This window comes from Aphis gossypii, chromosome 1 (genome assembly GCF_020184175.1).
Source record: "Aphis gossypii isolate Hap1 chromosome 1, ASM2018417v2, whole genome shotgun sequence".
In the NCBI taxonomy this organism is placed as follows: Eukaryota; Metazoa; Arthropoda; class Insecta; order Hemiptera; family Aphididae; genus Aphis; species Aphis gossypii.
The window spans coordinates 10,452,064-10,477,188 of record NC_065530.1 but is presented as its reverse complement, the minus strand read 5'-3'; the positions used below and the strand labels follow the sequence as shown (position 1 = coordinate 10,477,188).

Below are 25,125 nucleotides of genomic sequence, written 5' to 3'. Positions count from 1 at the left end.
TCATGTAACATAATAAATAATAATAATATATTATTGTGTCTCCAATTTGAATTTACAAGACGGTTTATGAGTTGGGCCTATGATTGCATCACGAACACACTCTATGACGTATTGTATTATTGTAATTATTACATAAATAAGCCTTAATTATCAATTATTTACCATCGTGTTTAAGTTTAATGCACTAATTTTTTATAATGCTGAAGAAGTGTATAATAGTAGCCAGTAGGTGACAGCTGCGATCAGTGTATTCGGAGTAAATAATATTTAAAATGATTGCGTTTTAGATTTTGAGCGTAGGGATGAATATATTATATTGATTTTAAATGAGTTTTTCTATTTTTATTTTTGTCACTGACATCACTTACCTATTGAATCGGTAAAAATTCTCGACACTTTTCAAAATAATCAGAAAAAAGTAATGGAAATTATGACGCAAACTAGTATTTGAAAAATCGATTTATTTTTGATATAACTCAAAAACGAATTCTTCTAATAATCTAATCCTTAAAATTGTCATCAAATTTTTATGTTAGTATTATCTATACTTGATAAAGTGTTCAAAATATTTTGAAAATTTTGAATTTTATTGATAATCAATTAATTCAGTTCAATTACCAAAATTTATCATTGTTTAGTTGTATAATGAAACAAAGTAGGTACGCTATTTTCAATGTACCAATTTTTTTAATCATATTTTTCAAAATATAATTGTTGAATTGCACAATATCAAACATTTCATACTTTAATGTATACCTATTGTATACCTAATGAATACATTTACAAACAGTGAAAAATAACAATACCATATTATATTATATATAAAAATTAAATAAAACTAAATAGTTGAATATATATCAAAAATAATAATATAACCTATAAGCAAATTAATATAATATTACTACGGTTATCATACAATTTGTTATTTAAAAATTACATTTTTTTTTATCGTAAAATAAGTGATTTTTATTAAACATATGTCTATTGCCAAGACTCTAGACTGGAAATAGATCATCCATACTAAATGTCTCAAGTACGGGTTTGAAAATACCCAGGACTATAGCAGCCACGGTGTCTTCAATCAAGGGTCTTATTTCCTGCATAAGATCCGTCCAATTTTCGTTTATAAAACGGTTTGTTTGATCACCTATAGCATACACATTTAATGAAAAAATGTAACTTAATACAATTTTTTTGATAAAAAAGTGAATTATAATTCAAAATTCTTACCTAATTCTTTGTTACCGTTAAACAAATTACTAAAATGTAATTTTACTGCTCCTAGTTCCAAATTTATTTTATTTTTTTTAATCTCAATAAAATTTTTGTGATTCTTTTTTTCAAAAATTCTTAATTCAAATTTTACCTTCGCATGAGCGTTAGCTAAAAATATAAAAATAATTAAACTTTTAAAATATATATTATAAATTTCATTTAACAAGTTATTTCCCCTTTTTAGATTATGAGTAAATTGACAAATGTATTGCTTTTACAATAATGTGTATTTTATTCTTTTATGTATATAATATATATACATTATAATATTATATATAATAAAACAAATGCTTCAGTATTCAGTTTTGGAGTGATTTTAATGTATAAATTTGATTAAGTTGGTACTTTTAAATTGTTATTGATAAAAATTGAAAATTCTCAGTATTTTAAAAATAATAGAGGGAGGAAAAAATAAAGAAACCGGTAATTTTTTAAAAAAAATTGTTTTTGACAAATTCAATTTTGTTTTTTTTTTTAACTAACCTTACTCAAAAACAGTACAATTTTAATTTTTAAAAAACTGAATTTTTCACCATATTCTATACATAGTATATTTAATAGGTATATTTTTATTCTCATAGAACTATCTATATAACAGTTTGACATTTTCGATTTTTGGTATTTTTTTTTTTTATATATAATAAATTATATGTCGATAAAAATTCGCAAATTATTTTGCAGCTAAAAATTCATACCTAAAATTTAAAAATTATATATAAAGTTTGTCATGGGTTTAGAAAAAGCTATTATTGTTATACTTAAAAATATTAATAATGTATGGCACAATTTTTTTGTGTACGTATATGACAAATTTCGTAAAAATCACGAACACTTGCAACAATTTTTTAGTTGAAAAAAAAATATATAAATTATAATACATAATAACTTTTAAATAAATTTGAATATTAACTATAATAACAATTTGATTTAAAAAATGTGAAAATGCCATGTTCATTTTTGTATATTCTAAAATAATAATTATCCTTTTTCAAACAAATAAATGGAAAATATACATTGTTACGATCTTAAGTGAACACAATAAGACGTTCAAATCCATTTTAATAACAAAATTCATAAAATGTTGATGTGATTTTATTATAAAAATTTTCAGAGTTTAATGCAAGATTTCTCATAAAAACATATCTTATTAAAATTAAATTAAAAATTTAACGTAAGACTACATAAACATAAAAAATTATGGATGGGAATTATGTGCATACAAGTGTAAGTAATTGTCCCTAAAAGCTATCTGATAGTAAATAGTCGAGTGGAAATTGTCTTAGACTCCCCTCCCTCCAAGGTTCATCAATTTCGCCATTTTGTATAAACCTAATAATTACGTCAAACCAATAAATTACAAATTTATGACAATTTTAATTTGCAAAACTAGATTTTATAAAACATTAAAAAATGGGCAATTTCCATTTCTCAATTTAAGCAATATCTATACCCTCTGGAAGGGATATCAAAATTTCAGAAATAAGCAAAAGATGTACAGAAGAAAAAAAATCTGAAGTGTTTAATACTATTATAGACCTCAAGTTATTTTTATTTATTCTGTGAATATAATATTTAATATAATTTACTTTTATTAACTTACTGAAATTTCCAACGAATTTGCCATTTCCTTTAATAGGCAATACTAATATTTGTCCATTAACTTCATATCTAGATTCGATTCTGAATAAAGGCAAATTTAAGTCTATCTCAAAAGATTGATTTTTGAAATTAGCTCTGTAGAACAATTATATATGATATTTTGTAAACGATTATAATTATTTATATCATAAAATGATACAATAATAAATAATTACTTGATTTTATTAATTTGAAAATTTTTTGCTCCGTAACCTTTCAAATCTGTAAACAAGGCGACAAAATTAACTGAGCCAGCTGAATTTTGATTTAAAGTCACAGATGGTATCATCATTGGATCTAAAGGTAATACGTGCATTTCTGGTATTCCTTTACTAATATGGGGCCGAATGCTATCCATTAACTTCATTAAACACTCATTAAGGTTTGGGTCATCTCGCTTGCATGGTTTGAAGTAAGAAGCTAAAAACAATTTTGAATTTGATTTTGATTTTTAAACTCCAAAATCAGTAGGTACCTATATTATATTTTATATTTTAAATATACTTACGCAATGATCGACTAGTTATTACATTAATCATGGTTATGCTGCACAAAACAAATCCTATTAATTTAACAGCCATATTGAACTTAAATATAAAGAGCTAGGAAAAATCCAATCTCTTTCTGTCAACGATTTATTAATTTGTGAGGAGTTTACCAAATAGTAGCTGGGTATATATATAACCACGCTGGAAATAACCTTGTAGCAGGTCATCAATTTGATATTCTTTTTGAATATTGTTAGGTAAATAACTAAACCCAATATATATAACTCACAAAGTGGCTAAAATGTACAATATATTAATCATAATATTCGTATAATACAAATTACAAAAACCAATCGTCAAGGCTAACTCAAAAATCGTACATGAATAAGCATATTATGAGTGACTAAAAGGTACTTATAGGTCGTTGTCTATTTAACGCCCCAGGAGTTAATAACACAATAACTAAAACGATGCGTCGGAAAAATTATGAAAACAACTATTATTGATAATATTAAACCATATTAAAGAAAAAAAATTAGAATATTATACTTATATTATAATGTTTATGGAAATAATATTCTAGAAAAATGTAAAACAGTATTGTTTCAAGTATCCAAAGCGCTTATAGTGGTTGGCAAAAGGAGAAGATTCCCTACACCTAAGGTACAAATATTTTTAGTAGTGCTAAATTAAAAGATAGATTTATATTTATATCTATTCCTTGTATATATATTGTGTTTAAAAATATATTTTATGTATACTATCTTAAATATTTCATAGAAAAAATCAATTACTAAAAAAATAAAATCATTTGAGTTTCTATTTGTTTTAATCATTTTGAGGATGTCTACCTATTCAAAAATATTCAATAAAACTTCAATGTTTTCCAACTAAATAATAAAATATATATTGTACATTATATAGGCCATATTATATGACTAGTGTTTGGAACTGCGATCAAACACCGTAGTCCTACGTAGGCACGTTGCTAAAATCTAGAGATTATGTATACAAAATATTTATTTATTTATACAACATTTAAGTTATATTAAATTTGAATTCAATAATTATTATTGTATACAGTGCAGCGTATCCAGAATCTTTTTAGAGCACACACTGTCTAAAATTTTATACCAAGTATTCACACTACCAAAAAGAAAAAAAACAACAAATTATTTAATATTTTTAATGAAATAATTTATTTACATTTTTGCAATTCAAATGCAAAATTATCAAAACCCAGGTAAATACTTCCGTTAAAACCATATTTATGATTTCGTTCATATGTAATGCGAAAAACTAATAACTACATAGACAACTGCTAACAATATAATGTCAGTAAAATTTCTTTACGAGTTCTATACGTCATACAATTTACACCACATAACTGACATTTGTTAATGTATGATAAATTGGTTTTTTTTTACATTTTTAGAAATTATACGCTATTTAATAAACATCTCATTACATTTGAAGAACATCGAGGGAAAATTTGTATTAGTTATATAATTGAATGGCGAGGCTTACTGTATTTTTTTGCTGTGATTTCATTAAAAAGTATTTATTATTTTATACTTAGCATTATTATTATCATATAATACAATCAGGTAATAATAATTAATAAGGATAAAATGAAGTACAATAGGAAGCCATGATTACCTATATAGTGACTTGTTGATGACTTAAAGCAACTATCCTTAGATGGTACTTCATTACTTCGATCAGTTCAAAGTTGAGTTTTTATTTCAGTAGTATTTAACATAATAATAATATATTATTAATATGTTCAAGAATATTGTATCACATTAGTTTATGTTCTGAACGAAGCCTAATATATATAACATATATATTAGTCAGTAGTAACAACGTTTTAATTACTTTAAATTTAACACGAATGATACTTTTTGGAATATCTTATTTTAATTTATTTATTTCCTGTATAAAAAGTTTAAAATATTTTCAAGTGTTTTATACTTGTCATCATAGTGACAAAAAAATGATAATCAATATAATATATATATTTTTTTAATTATGACACTTATGCTTTAGAGTATTGAAATATAAAAAACATTTTAAAAATCGTCCAGGAGTTATATAGTAAAACCAAGTGCGTAATGCGTATTAAGTAGTATATACTATATAGTATATTATATTTATTTTATAAAAATCATTATATTTTTTGTAAAAAGGATCTTATATAGGATTGAAGTAGGTACAAACAACTTACAAAAATACGGATGACTGGTATAATTAAAAAGTAAATAATTTACATAGTTTCTATTTCTTTACATACTATTACACACCACAACCTTGAATGTATTTTAGGTGATTAAAATAAGTATTCCTCATACGTCATATTGTTTGGATGATTATATGTAAATTGATATATTTATATAAGAAACGTATACTTTTAGATTTCTATTTTCGATGGAAGATTATAAAGCAGTGCACCTGAATACCTTTATCAGAATCCTATTATAGTGCATATATAATATATATAATATGTTATTATGTAGGTATATATGAATATGATAAATGTAACATTTCTATAGTGTAATTTTCGTTAATATTTTACATATTTAGTGTAATGAAAGTTTTCTCAAAATGTTGTACATGGATATATACAAAAATTAATATAAACTAATATACGCTGCCATGCCGGGCATTTAAAATATTTATTTATTATGACTATAAAAAACTTAAATACTAAAATTCCATTTATTTATTTATTTATATTATACGTACGTTATTCTCAGAGCATAAGTATTTTTTAAAATATGATAATTGTTATTTGTTGAAAAATAAAAATTAATAAAAATTAGAGTACCAACCTATTGTTTTTATAGTGAATTATATTGAAAATAAACTTTTATAAAATGTGATTGCAATTACATGAAAATCTACCCCTTAATATTACTTTATTTTATTTGTACATATTAAATGATTAAGAAAACAAATAAATATAAAATAATAATAATTTAAATCATATTTTCAATCAGTTCAAGAATTAAATCTAATTTATAATTATTTTGCTTCACCCACAAGCCCTTTGCTCGAGTCACTACCTTTATTGGTACCTACTTATTTGAAAATAGGATAATAATTGTAATATAATGTAACACCCAAAAATCCTTTAATATAGAATAGTTAGGAAACAACATTCTTTAATGTACTAAAGGAATACCAACTTATACAGAGAAGAAATTAGATATTTTAAATGGTTTCAATTATATAAGTAAATACAAATTGTAAATTGTATTGATTATATTTTCAAATCTAAAATCTATATGAGCGATGTTATGATGTAAATCAAACATTTTTCAGACCAAATTAAAACATCTAATTAAGAAATACTGTTTTTATAAGCATAATACATAGTAGCATATATAATAAGTAAGAATATAATATACTAGCACTTGATCCTCTACTATATTGTCCGTTACAAATTAATTTTCTGTGGATTTTTACAGTGTAAGCTGCACAGATTTTTAATACAGCTATTTAGGTTATTGTTTTGATCGAATATTAAAGTATAAAATGACTAAAATTATATGAAAAATAAATGTTTTTAACAAATCCCAGTGCGAATCTTACCTGTTTAAAATACAAATTGTTAAGTTTGGCTGGAGATACACATACTTATTCCTTGAGTATAACTGTGTAAAATTACCTATGTACCAAAGGTAGCTATTACCACTAATTACTTTGAGAACCATGATAGTACAATAAGTAGAATGTGGAAGATCACTTTTATATATACACCTATAGATACTCAAATATTGCGTATTATTAATATAGATAGGTCAAAATATAAATTAAAAATTAAAATTATATAACAAAAAATAATTGATAAACAATTCTAATATATTATACCTAATATGTGTAATATATAAAATTATATTATATATAAATGTTATTCACAATGACAATATTACAGTAATATAACATCAAGCACATCATCATATAGTTAAGATAAATATTACTTAAGTTAAAATAAGTTAAAATTGTTAACGAAATTATGATTCTATAGAAATGTATAAAATTGTAATAAAATATAATCAGGTGATTAATAATAATTGTTATTAAATTGCGATAAATATTGCGTACGTTTGAAATTGTGTTACCATGTGTAAAAAAAATGTTCATAAATAGTGCATAAAATATTTGAAAACAGAATTTAATTATAAAAATGTATGATATAACTATTGACTTTTTCTAGACAACTAAATTTGTTTTTTTTTTTTTAATTTGTTTTATTCTTTATAATGGATAAAATGACACGTCTGGCGCGTGAACAACGCGGAACTTAACTAAACCAAAACCTTTAAAAACACAAACAACAATCATAAATCATACACATCATCTACAATTCATATACCTTTGTAAACGCGGAAAACTTAAATTGTTTTGTATACAATAGTTTTTTTAGTACAAAACAATTTAATCACACGTTTAGATTTAGTATATACCTACGGGTTAGCAGATTATTATTTTAGTATTTGCACTCTTACTTAATGTTGGAAGACTAAAGACTACATTTTTAATTTCAAAAAAATGACTAGTAGTAATTTTAATTTGTGTTTCTTGGCACTTGTACTTTGTATGACTAACATACGTTCAGAAACTGATGTATATACACAGTCGAGAAAACCACGTAAGTTTAATCCAAATAATATAATAAAAATAATTAAATTTTACAATATTATTTTGCAGATAATATATTACGAACATGTCATCGAAGTGATCCAAATTTGAATGACTGTATAAAAGGTGCCATCGAAGACCTAAGGCCGCAATTGGCGAGAGGTAAACCACTAATTTATTTCTATTTATCATACAATTATAAATATCAACGATACTAAACATTTGAAAATGAGTATTACTATATCACTTTAAATAATCCATAGTCATGAGCAACAGCTTATAGTTACATCAAAAACGTATTCAAATTTATTTTAATTTAAATTTTTAATTAAACCTTAAACCATAAATATATATTATAATATATTGAGTACCTATTTGAGTTATAAATTAAAATGGTTTGAGACTATTGATTAAACCAGTTTTCAAGTAAACGCCGTCTTCATATTTTACAATTTTACATCATTTGAATATTTCATTTCAAATTAACCACATTACATAATATTTCGAATCTCGAACATATTGTGACTTCGCATTTTCCTTTGACAAGAATTAATAACAGTATTAGTTTTAATGATTGGTTCGTAACAAAAAATTTGAAGAAAAAATCTATAAATAATTTATTACTCATCATTTAACTTCAATTGCTTGAGTAAAATGAAGTGATGAAACAGAAAACATTTGTAATATAGGACAGATATTATATTGTACTTATAAAAAAAATACATGGATTAAAATGTACATGAATACTTAGAATTCTATAATTTAATTTTAATTTATATAAACATTATTTAACCTATGAAATTAATAAAAAAATAAGACGATTTATTTCTTTGAAAATCTTAAATCCGTGGATTTTACAAATATATTAACGACTAAAATATAATTTTCGTGAGACCGATAAACTCTTTCAATCAACTTCATATTTTAAACACTTTTCTTAGAGAATTAATATTTTTATTCTACTTTATGTTTATCAGGGATCCCAGAATTATTTATACCCTCGTGTGAACCACTTTACATACCTGAAATTGTGATGAACCAAGGTAATAAAGGAAGTGTTAGTGTACAATCAATTTATCGAGATATTCGTGTGTATGGGCCAAGTCAATTTATTTTAAAAAATGTCAAGTAAGTTAAATAGATATATATATATTCATAGAATTAAAATTATATAAGAAAATATTTTAATTTATTTTTATAGTTAACTTTTTTTCAAAAAACATAGCATTTTTCGTAAATCTTTTATATTTTTTAGTTAACATTGAAAAATAATTTTCATTAGGTTATAACTATAAAAATAAAATTAGTCTCTCAATTCTAAACATACATGATTAAATTATGTACCATTATTTTATTATTATGATTAATCAGAGTGGATTTGGAAAAAGAGAGAATTCGAATTAAAGTGTGGTTACCTTTTCTACATATGACAGCCAATTATACTATTGAAGGAAGAATTTTAATGTTACCTATCTCTGGAGCTGGTTTAAGCGAAGGAAATTATAGTAAGCCATTATAATAAAGCCTTTTTTTATTGAATTTAATTTTGTTTTCTTCATATTTTAGCAAATATTGAAGCTAATGTCCTCGTCCAATGTAATACTATTCAAATTGGAGGTAAAAAACACTTCAATGTCCAAGATGTAGCCATTGATTTTCAAATCGGTCATGCAAGCATTTACCTCAGTGACTTATTTGAAGGCGACAGGGAACTAGGTAATACTTATATATACTTACAAATTACTCATCACTATAATCCACTTAAGTTATTTACATGCAACATTAATTTAACTACCTATAAAATAAAAATACAAAATGTGTTTAATTTATCATACTAATTAATTTGGTTATTTTATTTAAATATTTTGAAAACCTCATTGAAAAATTATAAAATATTTATGCGTGTTCATAATTATATGGTTTATACATACGAATATCTAAGTTAAAACATAACTTGAATCCAAGTGTTATTTATTTTTCATATTTGACATAAAAATATTATATTATCTGAAGACTTCATTTTGAAGAAAAGTTTTTAGATTATTTTTATGCTGTGTCATATGCGTCATAAACACATTATAATAAGACTTGGCAAAAACAACTTAATGCGTAACATTGAACAATTAAAATAAATACATTAATTTAAAATAAAATATTTTTAAAACGCGTAATATTATCAAAATCGAATTAAATTTATTTTTAATAATTTCGTTCACAGATGTATAAATACATTTAGGTAATACACTATACACAAACACAATAAACATACTATAGTACATGCATATAAATTAATAAATACACAAACAAATTTGTTCATACTAAAGTACAATAATAAAAATATAATAATAGTTTAACTATATTTACTTTTTTCGTATAGTGATATTTATAATCTAAAATTTGTATGGAACACCCGAACACGGATAGATATATTAAGAAAATGTGTTTAAAAAAAATTATTTATGGCTTGATATTTACAATTTTCTTTTAATAGCTTTATTAACTATTTAATATGATTTTATTTATTTAGGCGAAGCGATGAATACGTTTTTAAATGATAATTGGAGACATGTTGCTCAAGAATTCAAACCTATTCTCGAAGAAACAATTGGTGATCTATTCAAAAAATTCGCCAACAAATTGTATCACACATACTCGTTAGACGAATTACTACCCATTTAAGTATTATGTATTAAAAATAATCCATAAATTATTGTAAATATTTGGTGTTATTTTTTAAATGTTTTGTACTTAAATTTGTATTATTATTTATTATTTTATATTTATGTTGTATAAGGTTTTTCAATTATAACAAATAATACGTTTAACCACATTGAATACTTGTCATATTATTTTTTAAATTGTATCTTTCATTACACTATGTTACATAGTAGGTATATTATACTCAATAATTCGGTATTAAAAAATAATAATAAATATATATAATATATACGGTAGACCAATCAAATGTACCGAATGACGGACGGCCGACGGATAAAAACTTTCTCTGTCGACCACGTTCAAACTAGTCTTCTTCGGCGCTTGTAATATTACGCCGGCCACAAGTATTACGCCAACATTCTGTATGTCCGCTGTCGCTGTACGGATTTGGTCTGTTTTATTTCTTTCTCTCATACGATTTCTGGAAGATATACTTTGTATAGGTTTTGTGTTCCAATCGTTGGTTGTCATTAACGTACACACAACACCACATATCCGTAAAGCCGTGATCACGATACACCTATAAACGACATACAACTGTGTGAACAACCATAGCAGAATGCTGCTTCTTACGGCTATAGTCGTGTGCGCCACAACCCTTGGTTGTATAGTGATGATTCAAGCCACCAACAGCCAAAAGCCGATTCAACAAGACCAGATACCGCCACTTCAAACCGCTCGTAAGAATTATTTATTATAATTATTATTATTCATTATAATTTACCAATGGATATTTCACAATTATATTTTAACTTTGTTAAAATAACGTTTCATTTTTATTTGTGTGGTGATATTTGATTGATATTGAACGAAGAAAAGTTAACAAATCACTTATTGTACCTATATATATTATTTTTAATTAAAAAATAAATTACAATTTCAAAAGCGCGTTTGATGATCGAAATCGTGTGTCGTTACATGGATCAAATTCGATCTATCCTTTGAAATTTATATTTATTTTAATTTCTCTAGGTACCTAGCCCTATGATGGATATTAGTATTATTACACGTAATTCAAACCTATAGGTATTTATTTAACGTTCGATTTGCATCTTCTCAACTTCGGTTAAACTGCCGCATAGAACTGTACGTTAATTATCAAACAACGATAAATTACGCATGTCATACATATTACATAAAACAACTTTAAAAAATAATAAACGATATAATAAATTAATAAAAGTAAATAATATAGAACATTTTAATAGGGTGTAGTACACCCAGTGTACTAAGCTCAATATTATTCTACTGCTGTCGACCCCGAATGGCATTTCGCAACAACCCCGCGCGTCCACATTTTCTTTAAGCATTCCGCGCACGAATTTACTTCCTAAACAGGTCAAAAACGATCGGTTTACACATCATAACGCACAAGGCGACAACCGTTGACCGGTGCATGACTAGGTCGTGTACATAATAAATCATCAATTTTTAATTCCCAGAGTTGGCTCCTGAAATTCTGTTAATAAAATAATATACTATACCTAGGTATATAATATTTTATTTAATATAATTTTAAGAAAACTATGCGTATAGTTGTTTAATATTTAATCATTTTTTCCCCGTCTAAATACTCTAAATAATAATATAGATTACGTAACTACACCATTTGCAGTACACATCCCATACGCCATACACATAAGACTAACGCATTATGTTGTAGGTATATAGGTACTGCAGAATTTATGTAGGTACACACTACACAAATAGGTATAAGTACGTACAAGTACCACTATATACAATAACATAAGTAATAACCATGTAATAACCAATTAGTAATAAACCAATAGCGAATATTATAATATTATACATATAGGTATAATGTATATATAAATATTAGGTATAGAAATAGTAGTTGTAATAGACGTCAACGTCACCGTGGTCGCCACCGCACACGATCGCGTCCCGATCGAATTATGTAAGAACGAACGTTTTTTATTTATTTATTTTTTTTTTTTTTTTTGCAGTCGTGTGTATATAATAATAATATACATGTACGTCGTGCACGTATAATAGTAGTTGTTACTTGTTTGTTTATTATTATAAAATATCGCCTTGGAGCAAACACATTATTATTATTATTATTATAACCTGCTGTTGCCGCTGCTATGCTAGTCCGACGACCGACCCATTAAGTAAGCGCCCTCATTAATGAAAGTGCGTTCGAACGTCTGTAATAAAAAAAATTTCCTATTTCTCTCTCACTCGTTTTTCTCCGTATAGTTTATGTGGTCCCGCTAGGTCCCAGTGAAAGCGAACCACACGTGTTCAACGACGCCGCGAGTTTGTAGCGATAATAATTTAAAGATTATTACCTATACTATTATAACTGTACATATATTACATACGTAATTATATATTTAACTATATATATATACGTCGTATGTACGGTCGATTATGCGGATGAAAACGATTTCGGAAGACATGATACCGAAGTGGATTAAAAACATATTATAAAAATATTAACATTACACATGAATTATATAGGTACCGGTGAACAAACGTAAGCGCTTTTCAATGTTTTTATTTATGTAACGACTAAAAACTCGATGCAGGGTGTTTTGATCCTCGAATTACTTACAAATGTAACCAGTATGTATACTGCGGAGAAGGCACTGTAGATTGTTTATTACATAAAATGTATTTGTGTATAATAATATTGTATGCGTATTGAGTATCTAGCTACTACCTACAGGCTACATTACTAATCATTTGTAAACGAATTATGTGCATTTTATAAGTAGTATTAAAGTTTGATTTTATATAAAATGACTTTTTGGACACATACCTATAATTATAAATTATGAAATTATATGATGTGCCTTTTATATATTACTTTTAATTCTTAAATGATTAAGTGCATTATAAAATAAATACATTTTAGTCAAAACATGTTATATACCAATATTATTTTGTCAATAAAATTTTTTATATGTTGAAAGTATACGGTTACACATAATAATGTACCTATTTACTTAAAAACATATACGATGTATCGCAAATGAATAAATAAAACTGCAAACAATAAACTTTTAAAAAACCTTAAAAATATATTTCCGAATTACAATTTATACCTTATACAACTTTCAGATATATTTACAAGGTAAAATCAAAATTTACCTTAACGAATCATATCTCAATTAATTTCAAATTTCAATTCAATAATCCATTATTCATTAATGAGTCGACTAACTAATAAGTCTCCCTTCTTCCTTCCGTTCTAAATATATTTATTAGTTTAACACTTAAGGTATAATTTTTCCCAAATCTATTCTTGTTTAATATTTCTACATTTATAATTATCTTAATTATTAGCTCTTATAGTTCTTTCATTAGTTTAATTTTCTTTTATAACCATTCATATTATTAACTAGAGTTGTAATAAATCAGAAAATATTATAATCTTATAATGTTATATAATATATTTATATCAATTATATCCATTGTCAAGCTATAACAGACAATAGTATTAACTAATAGGCAATAGATAATAAAATAAAAAATTAGTTATCGAGTTTAAAAAATGATAATTTAAGTAGTATGGGGTCTATTAAATTTATTCAGTTAATACTCCTTACCCTTTAGATTACATTAAAAATATTAAAATTATTTGATGAACAATCGTTATTTTACGCGTGAATATCCTAGTTCAATAAATTTTAACTTAAACGCTCATAAAAAATATTTATACATTAACAATTGAATTATATTTATTATTTTTACAGCAAAACCTTATTGTATAGAATCTTAAACTAAATTTTCGAACTTAAGGTATACAATTATAATAATATAATATTACTTTATTATAATAAATAAACTATTTAGGAACTTTATTATATTTTAAATATTTACATACAAATACATTTTAAGTTTATAGCCTAACAAACCCGTATACCAGATACAAACTTAACTGCAGTTGGTAATTATTATTATTGTTGTTGTTATTATATTAAAATGTAATTATGATAAAATAAATAAAAATATTTATTATTGAAGGCACACATAATAATATACAAATTATGGGTAGTTAAATGCTAAGAATATCACGAAAAATATTTCGCATAAGTATTATTAAAAAAATAAATAATATAACTGTATAATAATTTTACTTATGTTGTATGATATATCTCATCTAAAATATTTTATTTCATACTATTATAATTATTTGGGTTTTAAATGATATTTATAATTCGTTTATATAATGTATGAACATAATCATTTTAAAGATAATAATTAGAGTGTTTTGTATAAAAGTTCTATAATCGACTGCTAAGTTTTATATCTTATATAAATTTATAATCAATTGCAATTAAATTATATTCATAGAAACTTAAAAATAATCAATTAACTTTAGGTACGTAACCTGAATCTTTATAATTGTTAACAATAAATATTATTAATACATTAAAAACACAAGCCATACAATATATTATTTACAATTAATATTAATAAATATATATATATTATAACTCCTGAAATCTTGTCATAATAATTAGCAATTAAAATATGTATTGTTTTATCAATTTGTACATTAAATTGTTATAGCTGTTTGGTTAAATGCCTGCAAAAAGAAAGACCCGAATTTGGACGAATGTATCCGTATGACTTTTCAAAACATGTTTCCTTACTTAGCAAAAGGTAATATACATATAAATATTAGTATAATATAATATGAAAATTAATCATTAAACTTTATTGTTAAATATTATTCTGAATCAGGTATACCGGAAATTGGAACCAGACCGTTCGAACCAATGCATATTGACAAAGTGTCTTTGACTAAAGGCCAAGGTGCCATAACATTATCTGGAGCATTCACAAATCTTATAGTCCACGGACCAAGTAATACAACTGCTCTTTATACAAAGTATGTTAAATTAAAGAATTTATAATATAAATTATGAATTATAAAAATATATAATGACTGATGTAAATTATTTGGAATAAATTATAATACTATAATATAATAGTAGATACATGTACCTACAGCAATAAAAATAATAGAAACAGAAAATTATTAAAATATAAACAATAAACATGAATACATGTATAATTATTATACATATTATACTGAATAAATTTATAATTACTCTGTTTATGAAATAAATTACATTACTTAAATTAACTTCATTAGCTGTAATAAAGTCCAAGTTTCTATATAGTCAAGGATAACTATTTTAATTCGATCACAGTAATACTTTAGTCAATGTAAAAATGTAAAATCATATGATTATTCACTGATTGTTCAACCAAATCTTAATTATTCTTAGAAAAATATTTGTTTCATATTTTTTTTTAAAAAAAAACTATTTTACACTAACATCTCACATCTGCATATTCTCTCAGTATCAATTTTCAATCAAACTTTTATCTCGTGGAACGTATAACGTCATGCACAAATTTAACCAATGCAACTTCTTCACTCTTAAAATTTAAAAATAACCTATTACAGGCTAAAATTTACCATATAGTTTACATAATGTATACAAATAAAAAATCTATATTTTAAAGGTAAGTAGGTATTCAAAATGTTTCATCCCGTGGCTTCATAATCTCTTTATAATATTTTTGTAGGTCCCAAATTATTAAGTACAAAATAATATTAAGTTTAAATGAAAGTAAATATGTTTATTTATTCATAACTAGCTAAATATTATGAAAAATTGATAATAGCGACAATACTATACTTAAAAGCATTTATATATGATGGTAGTTAACGTAAATAATCAACAAAAATATTTATTTTTCAAACGCTGTGTAGCGTCACCTGTCAAACGTGATTCTAACTGCTCTGTAAACTTTTGATATTACAATCTCTGAAATTTTCGTAAAAATCGGTCATAGAGTTTTTTAGCTCATAGATGATAGATCACGACCGTACACACGTTTCTTTTTGCATAGATAGATAGATAAATAAGTATATTATAAAATATAAATACATCAATGATCAATTATCAGACAACAAATGTAATTAACTATAGTTAGAAAATCGAAATTGAATGTATTAGATTTGGAATAAAATAAGATATTAATCACCATCATCATTCTTATATTTATTTCTTTTTCTTTTTCTGGGCCACGCTTCCCCTGAAAACACTCTCAGCTCCAAGGGGCGTCGCAATTGTTGGTCAAATTTGCCGTGTCATAATAAGAAATGGTTAATATAATTTCATAATGGCGATGGTCATTATGGTAATATGATAATGAAAAAAAAAATCTCCATAAACATTTTACCTATATGTTATAAATTATGATATTATGTAATCTTTTTTATCATTAATTATTTATAATTTGTCAATACGAGTATATATTGTAAATAGACAAAAAGGAATCTTGTGATAATACAAAGTTTGAATACTTTTAATTTATAATATAGATTCTTATTTCTTTATAATATGTTTTATTCATAATCAATAATCATATAAGCAATAGGTACTATTGGTAGTTGAAGTATAATCTATAGAAAGTGTATATTCGTACAATATTCAAATGTGTTATTTATTAAATAAAATTTCAAAAATTAGTTTGAGAATTTATTGCATGCATTTGATTTTAAGAGCCGAGTGATAAAATAATTGTATTCTTTTAGAATGGACTTGGTTAAAAATCGTCTAGACATTGGTCTATTCATACCAACAATCAAAGTAGAATCAAAATACGACCTAAAGGGAAATTTATTATTATTACCACTGGTTGGTGTAGGCGATGCTAAATTATATCTGAGTGAGTACCAATTAAATAAAACGTTAACCACATAACGTCCATTAAATATTATAATTGCTTAATTTTCAGAAAATGTAACCACACACGTGCAGACAAAGATCTTCTTCCCAAAATACATGAACGAAACTGTAATGGTAGCTAGCAGTATGAAAGTAGACTTTAATTTAGCTGCTATGCGAGCCAACTTTGACAATTTGTTCAACGGCAACAAAGTATTAGGTAAGTAAAATCGTACAAAATTGTAAAGCTCGAGTAAAATCATAATATACAATATGACATGTATATGAATTACTATTCACTATAAATACAATAAAAGACTTGTCAACATTTTATGGTATTGTTAAATGAACAAAATATCTAATGGTATTCGATCATGTTTTCCACTCTGTTTTACAGGACGAACTGTCAACACGTTTTTGAACCAAAACGCATTGGAAGTGGTAAACGATCTAAAGGAAAATATAGGTGAAAACCTATCGACTATATTCAAGCAGATTATGAACGATGCATTCAGTCACATGCCAACAAAATTGTGGTTACAAGATGATTAGTTGACTTATAATATAATTATATTATATGAGCATTGTTGTACATATAGCCTATTTCGAATTATTTTAACGTATATATTATTATTATATTCGTGATTCATAATGATAATTAATTAATCATTGTATTTTATACTTTTTATTTCTATAACTATGTTACTATTTTGTATGTATTACTATTATTAAAAATGTATGATGAGGAATAAAAATCAATAATATGCGTTCCTAAATATTAAAACGAACAAGCAAAAATTTAACTAAAATATACAGTCCTTTCACTTTTTTATCAAGTTAAATTCACGTGATGAATTGCTATTGTATGTTTTTAAAAATTGACCTTCACAGTCGCAATACAAATTATTATTACATCTGACATAATTTATGGAACGATACGACTATACAACTATAAAATACTAATAGGTACATAGCTTATGCGTAACTTCATATTTAATAGGATAGGTAAATACTATATAGTTGTATAGTATGTATTCTGATATTTAGATAAGTAACAATGAATACGTTAGTGAGTTTAACTATACAGTGAACTGTACAACATAATAATATATTATACTATACCGAATAAAATGTGTTGTACCTATGACGAATACGCTAATATTCCAATATCATTATTTAAAGTTACCAACCTACAGTGCCATAAATTTTACAAATACTTACTAAAAACAAATTTACAATTATTTACAATTGATTTGAAAAATATTAGTACATTTTTAAAATCAATTGGATTATAATGAAGGGTTAACATCGCGGACTATGAGCATGACTATAGCAAGAGCTATATAGTGGAGATTTGCATAGGCGTGCACACGGGTAGGGCTGTTTAGTGATTGGGCTTTAGCCCCACCTGAGCCTTTTTTTGTTTATAGTTATAAGTGGGTTGGTACTTGATACATAAGAAAGTAATAAAGCGTTATAGCCTTAGAAAATTGATACCAAAATAAATCAAAATCATATAGATATTTACACATTTAAAGGTATACTGGTTGCCCATCGAGATGTTAATATTTTAAATCAATATTGATGAATTGTATATTGTGTGTATTGTATTTGAGTGTCAGATTAAATTTAGCCATACCTGACTTAGAAGTCTGCGCACGCCTATGGAGGTTAGCATAGTACCTATTATGTAGCTTTTATTTTTAAATTCTTAAAGATTTTAGCACCTACCTTATCTTGTAAACCGTGACTTAGCGAGCAGGCATACAATGTGAATATGTTTTTTCGCGCTGAAAATTATGATTATTTTATTAGTTTTATTATAGTTATATTCTGTACCAGCCTGCCGCCTGGACAATGTAACATGAAATCAGCCCACTTTGCAGATGCATAGAAGCAGACAATAGATATATATACAGCGGGTAGGTATATTTTGGTTATTAAAACTCCACCTTTTAGAGATATATAAATATACAATCTGAAAATATATTATATGCTAAAAATCCCACACTCCTATTTAAAAAATCCTGGTTACATATCTGTCCATATACCTACAGCGGTCCAGTCTACGATACCTCTGGAGCCTGGGCCCTGGTTATAAATGGATTTAGGATTTGTAAATAGACGTGCGCACGGGGTGTGCAAAAATTTGTGTCTACTTTATATTTTTAATGAAAAATTGTTTAATTATTTAAAACTGATTATTGAGAGTAGATTAGTATGTGTAATATATAATATGTAAATTAATAATTGTTTTTATTTTATACAATACTTAGTCTGCAATAGTAATATTAAATTTACATCTAATATTCTTTATTTTCATTATCAATAAAGCAGCGTCTAAAAAATTTAAATTCATTGAAAATTAATTATTATAATATAGAGACATTTATTTATCGAACTGAATTGTAGTTGGTCAAGTAACCCATCTAAAACAATTTTGCACACCCTGTGAAAAATTCCTGCACACGCCTATGGATTTGTAGAATCTAATTTCATTCTCTCCATCCCCGAAAATGACCCTACGCGCATCTTTATACTTAGGACGCATCACACTTATTTTCAACAATTATTCTTCACTTGACACTCAATAATTATCATTATTATTAATATAATTTAATAAAAACTGTTGTATACCTAGCTATTAACTTTATCTTAAATATTATAATTGTTTTGTATGTTTCGTGTAGGTAAACAGTAAACAATTTATTTTTATGCACATACCTATAATATTATATATTTTGAGCGTTCATAGTTTATCGGTACAAAGAGACATGATGCTCATGTGTACAATGTATTGCCTCTTCTTTGTTGGAATATAATATTATCTAACAACATAAATAACTTATAATATACGTTCTGAATATATAAATCCTATTATGTCAATTTCTTAATAAACCTTGTCACCTTGACACTTTGACAGTTGAATACGTTGAAATACATTTTTAATCATGACAACGTTTTATACACAAATCACAAAATATGTATCACATTTTTAAATCGTGTTTCGTTTTCAAATAGATAGCGCATTAATAGCTAAATTTGAATTTCTTCACATAACCACTTTAGTTGGGTTATTTAAACCATGATAACAACACCATCTCTCTCTCTCTCTCATCAGTTCTACTATCTTTGTTCTTGATGATAAAACTTTAAAATTTGATATTATTTAGAGTTAATGATAACAAATGTATACTAAACACCAAACAATAATCTAGTATCTACTTACTTAACTACCAAAGTCAAAACAACAATTTTTAATATTTGTATTCTCAACTTTAAATTAACAAATAGCGAATGGACTTATTTTCACTATAAAATAAACATTACATTATAATGTTGAAAAAATAGAGTGAGTAAACTATTTTATTCTTTATTTTTAATTGAAGTAATTTATATGAAGAGTTATTTTATTTTTATGAATATGCAGTTCATTATTATTATTTTATGGTAAATCTAAAATACTGTTGAATTATTCTATGATTATCAGTTTCAATTTATATTTATTCTAATTTCTAATTATTAATTTCTGGTGTATCAATTTAGTTGGAATTGGAAATTGAGTTATCCATTTATGAACTAAGATTTTTGAAACATGAACTTAAAAGTGTTTTATTTTTTTTATTAATTTTTAAACTTACCTCTAAAATCTTATAATAAAAAGATGTATCTATTTAATAATATAATAATAATTTGAACAATCATTGCTTTAAATAATATGCAATTAAAAAACAAGATAATCGATTATTTACTTAAATAAAACTTTTATGATTAGGTTCATTTGCTAAGTATATTTCTAAGTAAAAAAACATGGACCCGGCTTTGCTCAGAGAAAGAGAATTATTCAAACTAAAAGCTTCAGCTATTCCTGTGTAAGTACATTATTTTAATATGTTTAAACTTATTCAAATAATGATTTTACTCTAACTATTGTTTGTATCTGCTGTTATTATAGGGTTGAAAAAAGGTTAAGAGAAGACACCAGCAACAAAGATGAAATTAAAAGGAAATCCAAACCATTACCATCTATGCCCAGACCACCTTCACCACCAAATGCTTCAAGTTCATTAAAGTATGAACTATTTTATATAGATTTAATAAATCTAATTTTAACAATTAATACTTTTCATTACCACTATAGTAGTTACAAATCATATGGACAAAGTTCTCAGTATAAATTTGGTGTGCTTACCAAAATAGTAAAGTATATTAGAGCTCGACATCAGGATGGAGATGATCATCCATTAACATTAGATGAATTATTGGATGAAACTAATCAATTAGATGTGGGAACTAAAGTAAAAACGGTACGTATAACATTAATTTATTATGTTTATTGTTTGTATCACAAATTGAAAACTATACTTGTATAATCATTTATACGTTCATTATTATTGTTAAGTGGTTAGAAACTGAGGCACTACCAGGTAATCCTAAAATCGAACGGACGTCTGATGGAAAATATATGTTCAAGCCTCCATATAAACTTAAAGACAGGAAAGCTTTGTTAAAGTTATTAAAACAACAAGATTTAAAAGGTTTAGGGGGAATTATGATGGATGATATTCAAGAATCGCTACCTAATTGTGAAAAAGCTCTTAAGGTAAAAAAATGAATACTGGTTATAAAAATTGTGTTCATTATTTTATTTATAGAAAATATTTAATTATGATTTAATATATTTTTATACAGCATTTGCAAAATGAAATATTATACGTTTGCCGGCCTGGAGATAAAAAAAAAGTTATGTTCTACAATGACAAATCTGCAACTATTGAAATTAATGAAGAATTTAAAAAAATGTGGAGGAGTATTGCAGTAGAAAATATGGATGATGAAAAGATAGAGGAACATTTGGAGAAACAGGTATGCTTACCACATAATTAAAGTTTTCAAAAAATTTACCTAAAATAAATATAATTTTTTTTTAGGGTATAAGTTCCATGCAAGATAATGGTATTAAAAAAGTAAATCATGTAAAACGGAAAAAACCAGTGACTAAGAAAAGATTATCTAAAAGGCCTAGGGATAATGAACATTTGGCAAGTGTATTGGAAGATTATGATACATTGTAATTATTTATAAACGTATATTTATTCATTTTTTTTTGTACATTAATAAAAAATATTGTATACTAATGACTTGTTAAAAAATGCTCAATTATATTATTAATATTTAAAACAGCCTTTAATCGTAGAGGTACTGTTCCTAAGCTCACTAGTTTATCTGGTCTTTCTGCTTCTTCAATTTTAGTAAGACTAAATAATTCCTGAAAAAATGACAATAACATAAACTGAAGTTAATTTTTAAGGTTAAAAATAAATTAAGTCACCTTGTGATGTTTGTCCTCGTTGGCTTTTAACAGTTCATATCTTTTTTGATTGAAAATTAAAACAACACGTCCGGATCTATAATATTGTACTTTACCTATTGGTTTGGATTTAAAAACACCTTCTGAATCATTCTGAAATTAAAAATGATCCTTTTTAACTGATATAACATATCCATATGAGCTATTGGTATCTCAATAATTACTTCAGCTTTTAAATGGCCATTATATTCCATTTTTATAGGTAATTGTGGTTTTAATTCAACAGGTGTTACACCATTGTTATAAATTTCATTTAGATCATTATTTGCAGTCTTGGATTGAATACTAAATGCACTATCATAAAACTAATACAAATCAAATAATTATTATAATCAATTATATGTAGCTAATCATAGATAGCATATTGTAACAGAAAATATTCTATGTCGTCAATATGATCAAATAAAGTAATAACTAATAACCTCTAAAGCAAATATACCATTACTTCAGAGGCAACAACTAGCAATTATATTATTCAATTATTGATCAAAATAACTTTTAACACAATATAATTTTTTTAAGTATATTTTGATAAATCAAGTAGTAAGTACCTGCAAAGTAATTAATAATTCAGGAGAAATTAATTCATTTAATGAAGGATAAATATTCTTCTGGTATGGGTATTCTAGATTATTTTCAGACTTAATTTGTGGTACCCTATCTAAAACAAACACTATTAGATAGTTGTAAAAAAATATCAGAAAATTTTTGTGTACCTTTTTTTAAGAAAGGTAATCTAACTGGTCCATGAACCTCATCCATTGGGTCGTCCATATCAAATTGATTATTTTCAAACATTTGCATTTGTTGTATGCTTTGACAAGCTTCTTTTTTCACCTAAGTAAATTAAAAAAGACATTTTAAAATTAAAACACTTAATATAAACCAAATATCAAAATAATACTCACAAAAGATCCTGAACTATTGAAACTACCATGATTTGAATAGGATCGAAAACCAGATGATCCCATTCGTGATGAACCTGGCCTACCTTGACTTGTTGAACTCATGTTGGAAAACACACTTTGTACCTAAAAATAAAACCTAATTTTATGATTCTATATTATAAATAAATTATATTAACAATTAAATCTGTCTTTCTTCTTTAAAAAAAGATTTTATTTTTATTTATTGATCTAGTTAATTGTCATAACTTGAATTTTGATTTTAAAAATGATTTTATAAAATATAATTTTTGTACACATTTGTATATAATATTTTTAAATATAAAGTTATAATGTTAATATTTATTCATCAAATCAAATACAAACCTGTGTTGTTGATCTTTCCTTAGTTTTTTTTTGTTTTTGTGTTGATGATGATTGAGCATTTGAATTAGCATCATGTTCTACTTTGACTTCTACCTTAGATAGTTGATCTGAATCCTTGGCTACAATTCTGTAAAATAATTGTAATATTAAATTCATTAAAAAATGGTAATTTTTTTTTTAACTATAATTTTTAAAATCTTATTATTTTACAATAAGTAAAAATAGTTAATAATTATTAGATTGCATGATAACTTATGTATATTATAATTTTGGTTAAAAGAAGTATTAAAAATACTGCTCCTTGAGAGTTGAAAAACAAACACACTCATCAATTCTGGTAATGGGCGAAAAGAGCAGTACCCAAATGTGCAGAAAAGTATCAGTCCTTTACACACAATTTTATTAGAAGAGACTGATAGTAAAAATAAATGCTTCAACTTGAGTAACTGACCTGGATGCTAGTATACTTGCACCTATGCTACCTATATATTATATTCAAGAATATAGTACATTTATTTATTTATTTTTTTTTTTTTGACAATATTTAATGATGTAATCTGTGGATTTGTTGTACTAAACTGTTAGTTTCTAAACCAAAATTGGGAATAGGTTATGGTATTTTTAATAGTTAGTAAAATACACTTCAATAACATTTTTTTAAATAGGTACTTAAAAAAAGAATAAAATTAAACTCATTGGCCAACAGTATTGAATAAAATCAATTGGTTTACTAGAATTGGAAAACATAATTATAGAAAATTGTCAATGAAATTATTAATTTACCTTTTATATCCTAAATTTGGAGTGAACGAAATTTTTGCTGCCCCAAATTTGGGCAAATTCTTTGAACGTTTGTCCATTTCAACTTGTTAATGGATCAGCAGTTATTTAATTCTATGACAAACATATAAGAGTTAATAAATATGATTTTTTGAATTGAGTAGGTAGTAAGATTTTGATTTTTGAATTATTATAATTCAAAACTTTTTAGATCTCAC

General features: G+C 25.1%; 5 protein-coding genes across 6 annotated transcripts; 3 read left to right on the top strand and 2 right to left on the bottom strand.

Annotated features, from left to right (window-relative positions):
• Nucleotides 1-692: 692 nt before the first annotated feature.
• On the bottom strand, nt 693-4,074 carry LOC114130625 (protein takeout-like). The gene is made up of 5 exons (XM_027995640.2): nt 3,422-4,074; nt 3,090-3,333; nt 2,876-3,009; nt 1,231-1,383; nt 693-1,147 (listed from the first exon to the last, which is right to left on the bottom strand). The coding sequence occupies exons 1-5, from the start codon at nt 3,492-3,494 to the stop codon at nt 996-998; spliced, it is 756 nt and encodes a 251-aa protein (XP_027851441.2). The 5' UTR covers nt 3,495-4,074; the 3' UTR covers nt 693-995.
• A 3,465-nt stretch (nt 4,075-7,539) lies between these two features.
• LOC114130616 (protein takeout-like) lies at nt 7,540-10,978 on the top strand. The gene is made up of 6 exons (XM_027995627.2): nt 7,540-8,055; nt 8,115-8,207; nt 9,023-9,173; nt 9,417-9,550; nt 9,612-9,761; nt 10,573-10,978. Exons 1-6 carry the CDS (start codon nt 7,956-7,958, stop codon nt 10,722-10,724), a joined length of 780 nt encoding a protein of 259 aa, XP_027851428.2. The 5' UTR covers nt 7,540-7,955; the 3' UTR covers nt 10,725-10,978.
• Nucleotides 10,979-11,082: 104 nt separating this feature from the next.
• Nucleotides 11,083-18,247, top strand: LOC114130705 (protein takeout-like). Its single transcript, XM_027995737.2, has 6 exons — nt 11,083-11,443; nt 15,309-15,401; nt 15,483-15,630; nt 17,353-17,486; nt 17,556-17,705; nt 17,883-18,247. Exons 1-6 carry the CDS (start codon nt 11,323-11,325, stop codon nt 18,035-18,037), a joined length of 801 nt encoding a protein of 266 aa, XP_027851538.1. The 5' UTR covers nt 11,083-11,322; the 3' UTR covers nt 18,038-18,247.
• Nucleotides 18,248-20,687: 2,440 nt separating this feature from the next.
• Nucleotides 20,688-22,666, top strand: LOC114130725 (transcription initiation factor IIE subunit beta). Its single transcript, XM_027995768.2, has 7 exons — nt 20,688-20,837; nt 21,261-21,357; nt 21,441-21,557; nt 21,627-21,792; nt 21,888-22,088; nt 22,178-22,351; nt 22,417-22,666. The coding sequence occupies exons 2-7, from the start codon at nt 21,296-21,298 to the stop codon at nt 22,558-22,560; spliced, it is 864 nt and encodes a 287-aa protein (XP_027851569.1). The 5' UTR covers nt 20,688-20,837; nt 21,261-21,295; the 3' UTR covers nt 22,561-22,666.
• Nucleotides 22,561-25,125, bottom strand: LOC114130712 (uncharacterized). Of its 2 annotated transcripts, none has more exons than XM_027995749.2 (8): nt 24,911-25,125; nt 24,128-24,254; nt 23,765-23,887; nt 23,573-23,693; nt 23,408-23,529; nt 23,021-23,161; nt 22,818-22,949; nt 22,561-22,754 (listed from the first exon to the last, which is right to left on the bottom strand). In XM_027995749.2, exons 1-8 carry the CDS (start codon nt 24,985-24,987, stop codon nt 22,620-22,622), a joined length of 978 nt encoding a protein of 325 aa, XP_027851550.2. In that variant the 5' UTR covers nt 24,988-25,125; the 3' UTR covers nt 22,561-22,619. The 2 variants fall into 2 exon arrangements, with proteins under 2 accessions (XP_027851550.2, XP_027851557.2); XM_027995756.2 differs by having other exon boundaries at nt 23,408-23,517.